The sequence below is a fragment of the Melanotaenia boesemani genome, chromosome 12, assembly GCF_017639745.1.
Source record: "Melanotaenia boesemani isolate fMelBoe1 chromosome 12, fMelBoe1.pri, whole genome shotgun sequence".
Taxonomy (NCBI): Eukaryota; Metazoa; Chordata; class Actinopteri; order Atheriniformes; family Melanotaeniidae; genus Melanotaenia; species Melanotaenia boesemani.
In genome coordinates, this window is record NC_055693.1 from 9643792 (window position 1) to 9659260 (window position 15469).

Below are 15469 nucleotides of genomic sequence, written 5' to 3' on the forward strand. Positions count from 1 at the left end.
TTCAAAACCATATATAAGAGGGAGGCTAAAACCAATCCAAAGCTACTGGAATTGATTCTGGAAAGAAAGGCTCTTAACGTTTTTGCTGTTGTTCTGCTGCTGTTAATTACATTGTCACTATTTTTACCAATTTAGTTTAACAGGCCATTTAAAAATTAAACCAAAAATCTTGCTTCTGTTCACCTTGTATTAAGTTTTAACTAGAAGATAAAATGTGAGGAGGCTGCAGCAGCTGAGCCCAACACAAAACAAACATTCAGGGTTGAAACTCCAGAATGTCACAAAGCTAAATTTGTTCCACGACAGAAGCTCATCACTTAGCAGCTCAGCTCCCAAACCCGGATATAAAATCGCGACCAGCCAACTTTAAACACCAAACTTCAGTCATTTCACTCCAAATATGAATCCATATGATTCAACATCCAACAAATATTTAGGCTACAATGCAGGTTTGTAACTAAGCTTATTTCACCTGAAAACTTGCTACTACACGTTGTGCTGTTTTTTTGTTTGTTTTTGCTAAGTAGTCCCACATTTTCTTTACTCAAGCTGAGACGGGATGAAAACTTTGGGGTCTTAAAAAAATTTTAAAAATTTAGCGTATTAAAAAAACATTAAGATCAAAGGGATGTTGACTCACTTAGAGGGTTGCGAAGAATAAAATGTGGCTCATCTCATGTGAGTAAACTAACTGAACAAACTGTGAGACAATGAAACGACAACTCACCATCATTGCTGGGAGAGAATAAACATGACAAATAATAACTAGCAAAGCAATGCAGACAGATGTCAGAACTACAACCAAGCAAACACCAAATAAACAACATCTAAGAGAAAGAAACTGAGCATGCAAGTATGGAATGGAAAATGTTTATTGAATTAAATGTGGAATGTAATCAAACTGTTGAATAAATTAAAGAAACAAAAAAAAGCAGAAGTATGGATCACAGTTTGTACCAACCGAGACATGAAAACCTACTTTCAGTGCTAGACCTCACATTAATTTTCTATATCATAGTAGTCTAAAGCAAACCTGCTTCTTAAAAGAGATAAAAAGACGAGTCACAGGGAGGCGAGGAACTTTTTCTATTCTTTTCTATAGTGCTGTATAATCTAACATCATCAGCTTTATTAGTGTTTCATTCGGTTCAGATTTGCTGTGACAGAGGTCTGGTCAACACGGAAAAACCTAACTGTATCCAAGCTAGTTTTTTTAGTTGTTGTTTTTTAGAGCTGCAAGTTTCTTGACTTAACAAGAGCGATCACAATTTGTTCATAAATTTAAAAAAAAAAGCTCATCCAGAATTTCTGTACAACCCACGTGAACAACTGTAAAAGTTAATGTTGCTTGATAATTGGATCGTCAGCCAGGTCAGGTAGTCTGACAACTGGTGGGGCGTAGTGTTTTAATAAGCAGACATTGTTTTGTTCCTCGTTTGTGGGATGTTTTGGTTTGCGGTTGAATCAAGTTGTTGTGCTGAGCTCACTCCACTTTGCTGTAGTCCTCTACGTGGCCCAGCACCTTCTTCCTCTGTCGTATCATGTGGAAGTAAAGCTGGGGAAAGACTGATGGAAAGGCACAGGAAGTAATTAGAATTACTATAAAGTAGTCAAGCACATAACCACATTTGTCTAATATTTTACAGTCTAAAATTGTACAGATATATGATCATTAACTATATAATGATTGAAAAAACAGAATCCTTCACTCAGTGAAACGACAATCTTTTTCATCTCAGTTCCAAAAGTTAGGATGCTGTATTTAATATAAATAATAGCAGAAGGCAAAACATTTCATTCACAAAAAACACAGAAATCATTAAAAGTTGACATATTAGCTAATCTTGAATTTGATGGCTGCACCACATCTGAAAATAGATGTGGGGCAACAAAAGGCTGGAAATGTTTGTGATACTAAAAACAAACAGCTGAGGGAACATGTTGCAGCTAATCAGGTTCATTAAAGATGAAACTAAATAAAGTTAAACTTAAATAAAAGTTAAATTTGCAGTGTGCTGCAGGACTGAGATTCAGGAGATCCTTTGTACGTGTAGCCATTAGACTGTCTCATGTTACTCATAACCTATAATGGGAAACTATTATACATTATATTTACTTATTTTACTGTAAATATGTGTAAAATTGTGAGCTGCTGTACAAACTGGGATGAATGAAGCTTCCATCCATCCATCCATCCATCCATGTGGAAACAGGTGAGGTGAATGGGTTTAAAAGGGAGGCAGAGTCACTCAGAAGTTAAAAAAAAGGACATCTACAGAATTTAATACCCTCAAAATTGGTACTGAGTAGGGCTGGGCAATATGGCCTAAAAATAAAATTTTTCTAACCAATTCCAATTTCTGATTGTAATATATTTTTTTCTTTTCTTTTCAAAAGACATAAATAAACTTATTAAAACATTTATTTATTTATATGAATGAATGCCAGCTAAAAGAAAGAAAATAATGTCATAACTTTTCCACCGTATAAATGACTTCATATCTTGCATAGAAATATGTAACACAGCTGCATCCACTGCAGAAATAATTCCCCTGATGTTGGTTTTACAACAGTTAGTGGGCTAAAGATGACTTCTGCATCTCGTAGAGAGAAGCGTTTCTCACTGCAGTTATACGCACAGCTAAATCCCTGGCGTGGGTGAAGACTCACCTCACTGTAAATCTGTCACACAAACACCGTTCAGGTGTGGAAAGAGGGCTAAGTCTACTGCTAACTAACTAAGGAAAAAAATCCAGATTTTTATTTAAAAAAAAAAAAAAAAAAAAAAATCACCAGAAATGGAAAATCTGATTTATCGTTTTTTATCGATTAATTTCCCAGCCCTAGTACTGAGTGTTTCATCGTGACCTTTGGGATCTCAGGTGGGACTACACTAAAAGAAGTATAATTATGTCATGATAATCACTGCATGGACTCAGAAAAGTTTCCAGAAATTTTCTAAGTACAATTTGCCATCTAAAAAGCAGGTTTTAATAAATGTAAAAAAAAAAAAAGAAACCATACGTGAACATAATCCAGAAACACAATCTTTTCAGGGCCAGCACACATTTAAAATGGTCTGAGATAAAGTGGAAAACTGTCCTGTGGTCAAAATTTCAAATAAACACTGGAAATTATTTTATTTTTTTAGAAAGCAAAGTGCTGCATTGTCTGCACTAAAGAGCCCTGGCTTGTTGTCAGCACTCAGATCTTATGTTAGCTGTGAATTTAGTAATACATTATAAGATTTGCAAATCATTACTTTCAGTTTTTAAATTGACATTTTATACAGCATTACAGCCCTTTTGGAAGCTCAGTTGTATCATAATGACACATTTCTGACCATTATGAGTTTTGTAAGGCTGACATTAATGTCAGTGTTTCATTAAATTTTAATAGATTCTACATTTATAAACACATGGAAACTGAATGCATAATTTTGCAAGAAATTGTAGTGAAAATAAAACCATGGTAGTATTTTCTTATTATCATATCTTTGATATAATAGTTATGAACAAAAATATTTTAACAGAAAGGATTACTTCAGGTGGCACCAGTACATGTATTTTAATTCCTAATGTAGAATTTTACAGCTTATGCCAACTAAAAATGTTATATTTACATGTAAAAAGTCAACAGGAAAATGGCCAAAAGTGCCCCAAGAGGTGGCAAAGACGTGTCTGTAGAAGTTAAAATGTTTTGCTCGTGGTTTTAGGGTTCTGGAGTAGATTCTTAAGGAGAGTTTGCACTCTCCCCTGTTCTACCTGGCTTTCTCCCACAGTCCAAAAACATGCTTTTAAGGTTAATTGGCATTCCTAAATTATCCTTAGGAATGAGTGTGAGCCTGAGTGGTTGTTTGTTTCTGTGTTGGCCCTGTGATGACCTGGCAACCTGTCCAGGGTAGAGAGTTTACCCTGCTTCTCGCCGAATAGCAGCCAAGTTTTTTAATTACAGCCACTCCATCCATCCATCTACAGCATTAACTATACCTGCTTTATTCAACTAAGGATAAACCCATCCCAGATGACTCTAACAAACAGATAAGATAGACCCTGAACGGATTTTTCAAAGGTCAAATTCATACATTTATTTAAAATGTATGTCACTGGACTATAGAGGAAGAAACCCCACACAGCTCCAAGAAGAGCAAACTCCACACAGTTGCTTCCTTGCTGTGCTCATCTTAAATTCAATACAGCAAGGCAAGAAAAATCTGCTTGACTTACGAGGAATGTAGGAGATCATGACGAGGATGAGGAAGGAGTAGTAGTCAAAAGAGAAGTTGTACTTGTTGGGAAGGGTGACAGAGTACAAGCCGGTCTTCTGCACATATGGCAGTGCTGCATAGATAGTCAGCAGTTCCCCCGTCACGCCCATGGGATACAGCACGATGAAAAAGGTGTACCTGCACCACACAGATTTGACACAGAGAAGAAAAAGTGGTGTTAAAGCCTTCTGATTTTGAGTTTCTGCAACAGGGGGTGAAGACGTTAGGGATGGGCCGATACCAATACTAGCATTCTAAATACTTGCCGATCCTACCAAAAGTAAAGGGATCTGTATCTGTGAGTATTTCTGTCTAAACACCATCCGATACCATGGAAATGGAATCATAATTCTTTGTTTCCTGCCCAACACAAGCACACACAGACACAGGAAGTTACGCATTCCTGCGTGACCGTTGTTTTGAGTCGGTAGGCGGAGAAGCAGCTGCACGTGAGTCACTGTTGTGCTAACATTTAGCATTAATGGTATGTTAGTAATTTGGCATCATTACTCATTAGATAATCCCGCAAGCAAAACAGTGACATGCAAATTCTGCAGGGCTGAAGTTTCCAGAGGCGACATGAATGCTGCCAAATTTACCACCAGCAACTTTATTAAGCATTTTGGTTGAAATCACGTGAAAGAGCACGAATTTGTTGCCTTAAAGGAAATGCACAACAAACCATAGCAATAACATTGGCTTTTAAAAAACATGAGGAATTTACAGAAGAAAGCCAGAAAGCCACCACAATAACAAACAACGTCTTAGAATTTATTGTCCTGGATTAACAGCCCGTTCTTTGTGGAAAACGTTCGCTGTACGTCCAATTTCAAGATAGTTTTTAAAAGAAACTCTTTGATCCGAGTTTATTTACTCAATAATTAAAACAGTTCTGTGGCCATCATGGATTTCACGTGTTAATAAAACATGAATTATATAAATAAATATTAAGGCTGTCAAAAATAACACATTAACAGCAGTTACTAATTTATGTATTTAATTGCATTAATATTTTAACTGGAATTAACGCTCCCTCATCCCCCGCACTTTTCCTGGTGAGAGGGTTCAACGCTCGCACTCTTTCATTTAAAGAAAAAAAAGAAAAGAAAAAAATGTTTCCTGCAGGTCTGTACCAATATGCCTTCTCCTCCTCCGCTTCTACTCCTCCTCTCTCTCCTGTTGCTCCGTGACCGGCTGTCGATGATCAGCTGATCGGCTTCTCTGGTGCTAGCACCGTCTTTCTTGTTGCTCTTTTTTATTATTTATCTGAGAAGGAGGAAACTACCGGTTCATGGTTCATCTTATATTTAACCCAAAGTATTGTTATTGGACGCAAAAACAAAATTTATTAGTCTCATGTCAACCAGATTCATGTCACTGTCACGTGAAGCTGAAGAATGAAACAGAATTTAGAGACCTCTTAATAAAATAACACTGGTATCAGAGCGGTACTCTGTATCGGCAGACACCTAAACCCCAGGTATCGGAATCGGTATCGGACAGAAAAAAATGGCATCGGAACACCCCTTTAAGACGTAGGCGGCATCACTATTATAAGCAACAAAACATAAATACACAAGATATAGATGTGGATTTATGTAAGGTTTAGACAAAGAATTAATGCATCTTACTTGAAAATGTCAATAGAAACAATAATTAGAGTGGTATAACGAGAGGCACAGCATTTATGGCTTGGATATGAATTGTTTTAAAAAAAATTATGTGCAGCAGAGGCAAATAAATACTTGTTGCCAAGGGCAGCGATACCAGAGATGGTTTTATAGTTGAAAGATATGAGGAAAGTCTGAGGATGTGCTCAGGCTCTGACAGGAGTTATTCTAGTAGGCATGGATTCCAGTATATACTGAACACTGACAAAAAAAAAAAGAAAGCTGCAGAGGGAATCTAAATATAGTGAAGAGGCTAAAACCAAAGAACAGACCAAATACCATGATAAATATGCCGTGACCTTTCAAAAACCTAAATAAAAAGGATGCACAACTGCCTTTGCTTGCTTACAAATTTTTAATTAATAAACTATTAAGCGATCAGACCATACGAGAAAAAAGGAAGCAGATGGATTAAATTAAATGAGAGATACTCAGCTCCTTTTTCTTCAGAGGGAGTGAACATCAAAGTAAAAACAAGAAAACTTCAGCCTCTTCTTTAACTAACACTCCAAGCCCTGCAACTAAATCTCAATCTTCACTGTCTTTCCCACAGATGCACAACCAATTCTTCTGTCTCTCAGGGTGCAATTCAAACTGAAAGTTGAATACCAATATAGAAGCAGTCTCATTTGCTACCTAGCAACAAAGACTGCGGGGATAGAGGCACCTAACAACTGTTGCCTGGGATGTGGATGCAGAAAAATCACAATAGCCAGATGAGAGATGCTGAATATTTTTTTTAAAAGACAGCCCAAGTTCTGGGTTTGTTATCTTTGCCAAATATCTAATCTGTGCTTCTGAAGTAAGAATTTCAACAGAGTGAATCAAAGTGTAGAATTGCATTATTTTTATTTAATCTAATTGTGTCACAAAACAATCATAAAGAAACCTCACCTTTTTCATCACTATAGTATTATGAGTGTTATTAAAGTGGTAGTGCACCCAAAAATGTGTTTTTTGAGCTTAAACAAAACAGAATTACTTAATTGTGATGAAAATCACATACTGTTGATAAAATTAGTTTTTTTCTTTTGTTTATTTTAAAAACGGGATTTTGTGTAGAAAATAGCTCATAACGCCCTCTACAAGGCAAAGCCAGGTTATTTTTCCGTGACATAGAGAGGTTATCTACGTCATGTCAAAATTTTTAAAATCCTACAGTCCCTCCCTGCAGATGCAAACAGATGGGTCTTCGCCTTGCAGGCATAGAAAAACATGCACACCAACGCATATGAATGGATGTGAGCTTATGGTGTAGATTTGCTAGTTTCAGACTTCTATTCTTTCACAGGGTTTCTGATTAAATATCCCTGCAATAGGAAGAATTTGTGCTTTTGAGGGGTGTAAAAGTAACACTGGACTTTATTCTTTACCTGCTGATCCTCATCTAAGGAGAGCAACTTACAGCGGCACTTCCTGCAGCTGCCACAACCTGCCGCGAGTCGCCACAGTTTTGCAGAGCTGCTGGAGCTGCTGACAGGTCAGCGCTGAGGAGATTCAGGAGGGGAAAAGTCTGACACCTCATAGACCGCTCTGTGGCGTAGCTGCTTTGTGAATCTTGCTTTGCATCTTGCCAGTGAGCCGAGCTGCTGTCTGTCAATCATTTCTGCCTGTGTATCCCGACCTACCCACTCTCCGCCCACTGATCACCCCAATCCTTGCAGTTACACAAAAAGTAGGGTGTGTAGTTAGACACCCTACTAATGCAACTAATCAAGTTTACAATGTAAAAGCAGTATCAGGCGTATAAAGATTTTAAGGTATACAAACTTTAAAACGTGTCTCCTGTACCATCTTCTGGCTACATGGTTTCTGCTGCTGCTGTTTATTAGGTTTCTATCGCTCTCTTCTGTTTTTTATCTCTCTAATGCTTTTGGTGTATAGAGCTGTAAAGCACATGGTTAGATTCTGTGGAGTCTGTTTTCATTTGATGCTTGTATCTCATGGGTTGGATAGAGTTTTGTGGCTGTGGAGCCAGAAACATCACATGTGGGTTGTCATGGTGTCCCCTGCATTTATTTGAGATTTAGTTACGAAATTTAGTTATGATTTGACTTGTGTTTGGAGCATTTTAAGGAAGTTTTACGTATACTTTAAAACGTGTCTCCTGTAAGGAAAAGTGTCCAAGGCAAGTGACAGAATAAAGCATTATGGTTTATTGTTCTGCAGGTCCCTGCAGTGCAGATGCAGGCCAAGGCCGCAGATATGATCGTTGTACAAGCAAACCATGTCAGCAAGGTGCCTTGACCGTTGGTCCTAGTGCTTGAGATCAAAGTTGAACTAGCCATCAGGCGTACTAGTTTTACATAAATCTTTAAGCTTTCTCTAATTGTTCCGCTCAACAGAGCTGAAACAGAATGGGAGAGATACCTGCTCAGGTAGGGGGGGGGCTGACCAATCAAAGCTGGAAATATGCAGAAGCAAAAAGCACTCCACTGACTGTTTTATAGAAACTATAAGTAGGAAAGTTTTTTTTTTTATAATAGTCAATAAATTTTAAGATTAATCGTGTTTTTCAGCTGCAGACTTTTTATGAATATCTCCTGCTTTCCTACCTTGCCCACTTGATGAGGTATGGTAAGTGATTGAGAAGGCTGAAAGTGTAGAAAGAGTAGCGGATGATCTCTGTGATTGTCCAGGCTGTGACAAACAGCAGCACACTGTCTTCACTTTGTACCTGCACAGACAAAATCACAAAAAGATGCTGGGAGACAGGACAGGGGAGCAAGGTCTTGCTCCTCGGGTTTTCATCACAGAATCATGCGTTTGTTTCAGATGCTTAGAGGTCAGATCACACTGCAGGCTTATGGACATCATCCTCAGATATTAAGTTAAAACAAATGCAAATATGGTGTTAAAACAGAAAGCACACTTCGTATCGGTATCTGAATCTAAATGCTCTTTTGACAAGCACTAACTTGAGACAGAAAGAAAACGTTTTCAGAGAAAATGTCAGTACCACAAAGACACAGAGGAAACAGAAGTTCAGAAATTAACTACATATTATTTGCAACGCTGAAATTTAGTAGATTCATTCCTGCATCCTCAACAAGATCATCTAATGTTACTTACACTTTTACTCCTCTCCAATCTATGAACAGGGCAAACAGTACATCAGCTGGTCACTTTTGCACATGAATGTAAGCAACTATTTACAAATAACACTAATTTTATTAAAGACAAATTTTATTCCCATGTTAAAGTGTGGTGCAAGCACATGTAAACTGCTTATACCTCTCTAACACTGTGAGTGACGGCCCAGGTGAGGAAGACCCGGGACATAACCTGGAATCCAGTCAAGACCACGGAGGATGGTACGATTCCTGGGTGACAACACAGAAGACAAACATCAAAATGGATGAAAACTGGTTTTCATTTATAGATCAGTGTTTGTTCAACACAGTTTTTCTGGGACATTTTGGGGGCAAGACCACCTGCATATTTTAATTTACATCAAAATAATAACTTGCTAGTTATCACATTTAACATGTGGGACACAATTTTATTTATGGATCCAAGAAAAAGCTAATGTTGGACCTGAATTTGCATCTCAAATCTAATATGTGTAATATCAAAAGGTAAATATATGTGACACTTGTGGGATTCACTGTTAACTGATGAGCCACTGTGCGAGCCCTCAAACCAAAACTAGTGAGAAGATGATGCAGTATCTTCTACTGGCCACCAGAGAGGAACCTTGAGCTGTGGTCATATCGATTTGTGTGCTGTGAGTAGACAGCAGCTAAGGTCAGCTAGCTTTAGCTTCAAATCCTCCACTACAGAGAAAAAGGACTTCAGTGCAGCATCCAGGTGAAAGCTGGCCTCTCCTCATCACTTTAACACCACCAAAGCCAACAGTCTCCAGACCTCGTCAGCATCTCAAACATTACAAATACAAGGAGACTTTATAAGTCTGTAAATATCTGAGTTACATGTGCAAATGCAGTCTTAAAAGTGCAATCATTTAAATTCAGGATGAAATGTCAACCGCAGCACTCTCAATTGTGATTTTTTTAAAACCAGATTTTGGCAATCTTTGTAATAAAATTACGGTACTTTGATAAAAATCGTTGTACATAACTTGAAAAAGTGCTGACCCTCCTTAAACTATCATTGAAAATAAAAGGTACACACCATCTATTTCTTGATTCATGATTTTTCTCTCCTTCTTTTTCTTCTTAAAATTGTCATTATGTATACAGGTTCCTGCTTATAAGCTTTAGGTAGCTTCCTAAGGAGACCTGATTTATACACGATCCTGGCTAAGCCATATGAAAAGGTGTAGAACATGTGAATGTGAATATGGATGTGTATGAATAAATGAAATGAAATGAAAATGAAATGAAATCTATTTCTTCTTGAAGGAGCAGGTCCGTTACAACTTCTGATTTTTACTGAATACAGCCACCATCTTCTTATTTCATCATCTATTCCTTAACCTTTTTTCCAATATATCTACACTGGGAACTGACAGTTTACTAGCCATTTAATCCAGTTACTTTATAGACCTGATAGCACTGAGATAAATCAACGTTATCTTTGTCATGAATAATAACCTTGTAAAAGTTTTCAGCATATAATGATGATAGCTAAAAGCAGGTATTTCTAAAATTAGAAAACATGAACCATCAGTGGAGTCTAAATATGAATAAATAAAGATGTGAATGCAGTTTTCTGATTTTCGTAGAACTGTGGGTGAAATCTTAAATTAGAATATTTTGCAATTAGTACTCAGTATCTAAAATTCACATCCAGGTTTGTGGTTTCAAAATGTGAGAAATATTTGTGACTAATGAAAATTTAAATTATAGATAGTTTTACATGGTATGAGGTTATGCTGCCCAGAATAAGGAGTAAGGGGCCAGTGGAAGTGGGGTTTTGGGATCATTTTATAGTCCATCTCACCACTAATTAATAGCATGGCTGTGAGACTATAGCTGGATGATAATGTTGATGTATTTCTTCTATAATTTTGTTATTCTTCTTTATTTTGTTGGACACGCAGCTAATGCATGTTTGTAACTTTTTGTTGCCTCTTCCTCTTCTGCACCTTCTTGACCAGGACTCCTTAGACTTTCAGTGATATGTCCTCTGGATGCTTGATCTTCTTCTATGTTCAGTGTATAATGTACCTAATGAGCTGCTTTTCTTTGTATTTTACTATGAATAAATAAAAAACTGAATAACAAAAAAATAAATAAATAAATTGTATAAATCAAATCCTGATAATAGACCCAGTACCACAGCAGCATAGCAATTTCTGACCCCCTTCCTTAAACGATCTGTTTACTGGTGACAGAGAAACTCACCAACAGCACAGTGCAGGATCTGTAAAAAGAAATGGGAAAAATGACTTATTATGCTTTTCGAGGACAAACAAGCCCCCCCCCCCAAAAAAAATTTGGATTTTTAATATTATCAAATAAAACTAATCTGTTTACTCAGATATTCAACAAGGCATGCTTTTGTGACTTATCAAGCCTCTTGGAAATTGCCGACCCTGTTAAAGTCAGCAGAGTAACAAATAAATTTTCTCTGTTGTTTAATGAACGGAAAATACTGACATTAAAACAAAGTGTCCACTAACTGAGTTATAGTGTGTCTGGATGGGATCACTGGGACACCTCTAGCTGCTGTACAACATGTTTGTGTCAGTCGGTGTTCAAGGACACTCAGAACAGAACAATTCTTTTTCATCTAGTTTTGAAACTCTTAAACTGGGTTTTTTTTTTTTTTTTTACAAGAACATGGGGATTTATCTGTAGTTTCTTCATGTTATGACTTATAATCCTACAGAAAATTATAAAAGTAAAAAGCCAATGTGTTGCTGACTCTTTGCCTTTAACACAGTGCTGTGAGGCATGTTTAGTTATCAGGCTGATATTTTAAACAGGCCATACCAAACACTTCACAGATAACCAAAAGCAAGAAATGAAACATCTTGTTAGTTTGATATAGCATCTTTCTATCAATAAAAACCACTTATATCCCCACCAATGGCATATCTAAACCATTTAATGATACTAGTTATAAGAGCCGCCTCTGACATATTAAATCTTTATACTGTGTGTGTAGTTTTGTGAGTACTGCCATGTCTTTGGTGCTTGCATCACCTCTAAAATAGCTCCAGTTTGAAAGAACTTCAGGGGCTTCTCTATGGAGTAATACAGCCCATGGTAACTTCCTCTTGCCAGATATGCTCGGACCAGACCCACAGCTATAACCAGCCACCTGGAGAGTAAAAGGAAACATAAAATTACACTACAGTACAGTAGAGTACAGTGCAGTACACTAAAGTAAATAATTCTGACTTGCATATGGTGTCCCTGGAAAGGTCTGTGGGATAGATAAGTTCAGCCTTGAGTTCAGAGTCAAAAGACTGATGAGTAAACTTTATAAAGACCTCTTATAGTTTTCTCTCAGTAAATCATACTATTGAGCTGAAAGACAATATAATCCAGTTTACGTGTGAATAACCTGACCTATAAACCTATCGTTTAAACATAAAATAATAGAACAAATACGGTTTGAGTGTCACATTTCTGCAAAAGATTTCTGGCAGGTGTCTCTCTGATTTGGTCAATTCAAAGCTTTAATTAAAAAAAAAGAGGCTAATCAAATAAAAAATAAATTCTGGATGCTAGTAAATGTTGCTAAAAACTTGAATATTTAAAAAAAAAGAAACTACTCAGTTAACACATTGATATTTGCTGCTTTAAAACAAGTAATTATAAACAATTTAGGTGCAAAATATAAGAATATCATCAATAACATAATACTGACTAATTAAACATTTAGTCAAACCAGCCATCACATATGCTTGATCACTCTCAACAGGATTTATTTTCCATATATTTTGTGTAAAGATTGAATATATGACTATATTGAAATATTTTTATCCATTATGAGGGATTAAATGCAACAGAAAAATTATTAGAAAGTTACTCACAGCACAGAGGTCGGCTGTGCCACAAAGAAGACTAACTGCTTTCACAATCACATGGCTTGAATCTATTAGCTGCTGTGTCTCAGTCAGGGACAGTGATCATTATCAATATCAAAACCAGTGGGGCAGAAACTGAGCCAGCCTTTTTAGTAGCTATGACAGCAACGACAAGAATGTGCAAATACTCTTAACACATTCAATACAAAACAAGCTCTGTAAAGACCATTGGTGCTAAATGAGGTAAATGTGACCTAACTGGTTGGAGCAGTGCAAAAACAACGCCCATGACACAATTGTGCAACAGTTCAAAATCAGAGTAATAAAAGATAGACATTTCTTAGCTTATGGTTCAAGATAACCACTTGTTTGAGGTAATGGAACAATTTATATTTGACTGATATACTACAGAGATCTGTTTCCTATTATTAGCCTACTTTAAAACAAGAAAACTAGAAAACAAGAACAGACTCATATGGTATTGCAAAAACACTAGGAAAGATCCATTTTCTAGCTAATTTATTGTTATTATTAATAGCATCATAATTATTTTTCCTTGGTGTACATTATTTTAATGCCACACAAACGCCACTGAAAATATCTCCTCGTTTCATTAATGAATGATTGCCAGCAAAGTCTGCTCTGATTGGTCCATTCAAGTCGCATGATTAGGCAAGAACGTCAAGTTGGACGTCCCTGGGTTCAGGTTCAGGATGAGTACACTAGTTTTCAATATCATAATATAAAAACGACACAAAATACCAGAAAACATTTAATCTAGAACAAATAGTTTAATTTGCAAAACCATTTGATTTGGAGTTTTAAAGTAATATTTGATTAATATTAAAGGTGCTTAAAAATGGTTGAGGTAAAGAAAAAAACAGCAACCTTTTCGGGGCTAATAGTCAATTCATATTATTTGACACATTATTGTTTGTCCTTTTATCATAAATTAATAAAACCTCATCAGTCATTACTCTACAAATTATCATGGCAATACACGATGGAAACGCACTTTATTTAGTTATGTATTTGCATAAAACATACTGACTGCAAACAATGAACCATCTGTCTTAATATTACACTAATATGCGTCGTAGAAACCCGTCAGTCACAATTAATGTGCACGCCAGGTGGTTGTCTGTTGCTCATCTACCGTTAATCTGTTCAAACCGTTGAGGCAAATTCACAAAGTTACTATATGATTATTATAATTGCATTAAGTTTGCATATTGCACGCGCATTTTAATAACATTAGTAAAATAGTGTCGGCATAATATTTATTTCTGAGTTGGTTAACAACGCAAACACTCACACGCTTGTCCAACCACAGAGTTAGCACGAGGAAACACGCTACATACCCAGCTGTCATAACAACGTTGTAAATGACCAAGTAGGCCGTAGCTAGGGCACCGGGTCCTTTCTTCTTCTTCGGGCCCACATCGCTGTGGCCCGCCTTGCTGGTCCCTGGAGCAGCTGCCGACATGACTCCAACCCTTAAAGGTCTTTGGTCCCGAACAACGGTGGCTGTTTGGTTCACCGAGTAAGGAAACGAGCAGGGGCCACACCAGGAAGCACAACGTTAAAACAAGAGGTCCCCTTCCCTTGACTTCCGCCTTCGCTTTGTGTCACATTTTCTTCTTAAAATCACACATAAGTATTAATCTTGAAAGGGGCATTTATTTCTTATTCGTTTTTATAAACGCTATATATTTGTGTAAAAGAAATTATTCTGCATTAGTAAAAGAGGTAAAAAAAAAATAAAAAAAAACATTTGGACAGGGCTAGTAGACAGGGTTTATCTTGAATTGTGAACTATGTCTTTGTTACTTTTCATGAGGGAGCGCCTCTACTAGAGGAGCGCCCTCTAGAGTCCATTTTGGTCACAGACCTCCAAGGGTCAGACAGCCCCTAGCTCTTTTCGTTTCTTTTCTTTTCTTTTCCTTTATTTTCTTTTCTTTTCTTTTCTTTTCTTTTGCTTCACAAATAAAAACAACAATCAATACAGTATAATAAAACCAATAGTAAAATGAATACATTTTCAAGGGAAAAACAGATGTCCATTCTTTCAGGTTTTCTGTTTGATTACTTAGAAATATTAATACTACTGCTGTTTCTTTAGCTTCATGGTGTTAGTTTAGTCCAGTGGTTCCCAAACTTTTTCTGCGGCACACCCATCCTTGATCCCACTACCACATGCACGTCGAAGTTTACAAAGAAATATGCAAAGAAATGCATCACAAAATAGTCTTTAGTTTATTGGTTGATACTCTGTTTACCATACCATTGGCAGAAGTAAATTGTAACAGTGAGAAAAACTAAAAAACGTTTACTTACAAGACTCTTTGTATTTGTAATTATACTTAATCATTGAAACCTGTTAATGATGTTTTTCCATTACTTATGACACCAAAAACATTTGGTAAAATGCACCTTAGATCACCTTAAAATGAAAGATATTTTAATTTTGCCTCTGGTTTCTAGCTAATGTACTAGTCCTGTATAAACCGAGTATGTAGCCATAACTGAAATAAAATCTTGGCAGACTACAAGACAAAGAATTTGTTCATAGGCCCCCATTATGAATTA

At 36.7% G+C, this 15469-nt stretch overlaps 1 protein-coding gene across 1 annotated transcript; it reads right to left on the reverse strand.

Annotated features, from left to right (window-relative positions):
• Positions 1–513: 513 nt before the first annotated feature.
• Positions 514–14442, reverse strand: hacd2 (3-hydroxyacyl-CoA dehydratase 2). The gene is made up of 7 exons (XM_042001597.1): positions 14242–14442; positions 12051–12168; positions 11247–11265; positions 9172–9260; positions 8493–8614; positions 4227–4405; positions 514–1566 (listed from the first exon to the last, which is right to left on the reverse strand). The coding sequence occupies exons 1-7, from the start codon at positions 14364–14366 to the stop codon at positions 1484–1486; spliced, it is 735 nt and encodes a 244-aa protein (XP_041857531.1). The 5' UTR covers positions 14367–14442; the 3' UTR covers positions 514–1483.
• Between the last annotated feature and the right edge of the window lie 1027 nt (positions 14443–15469).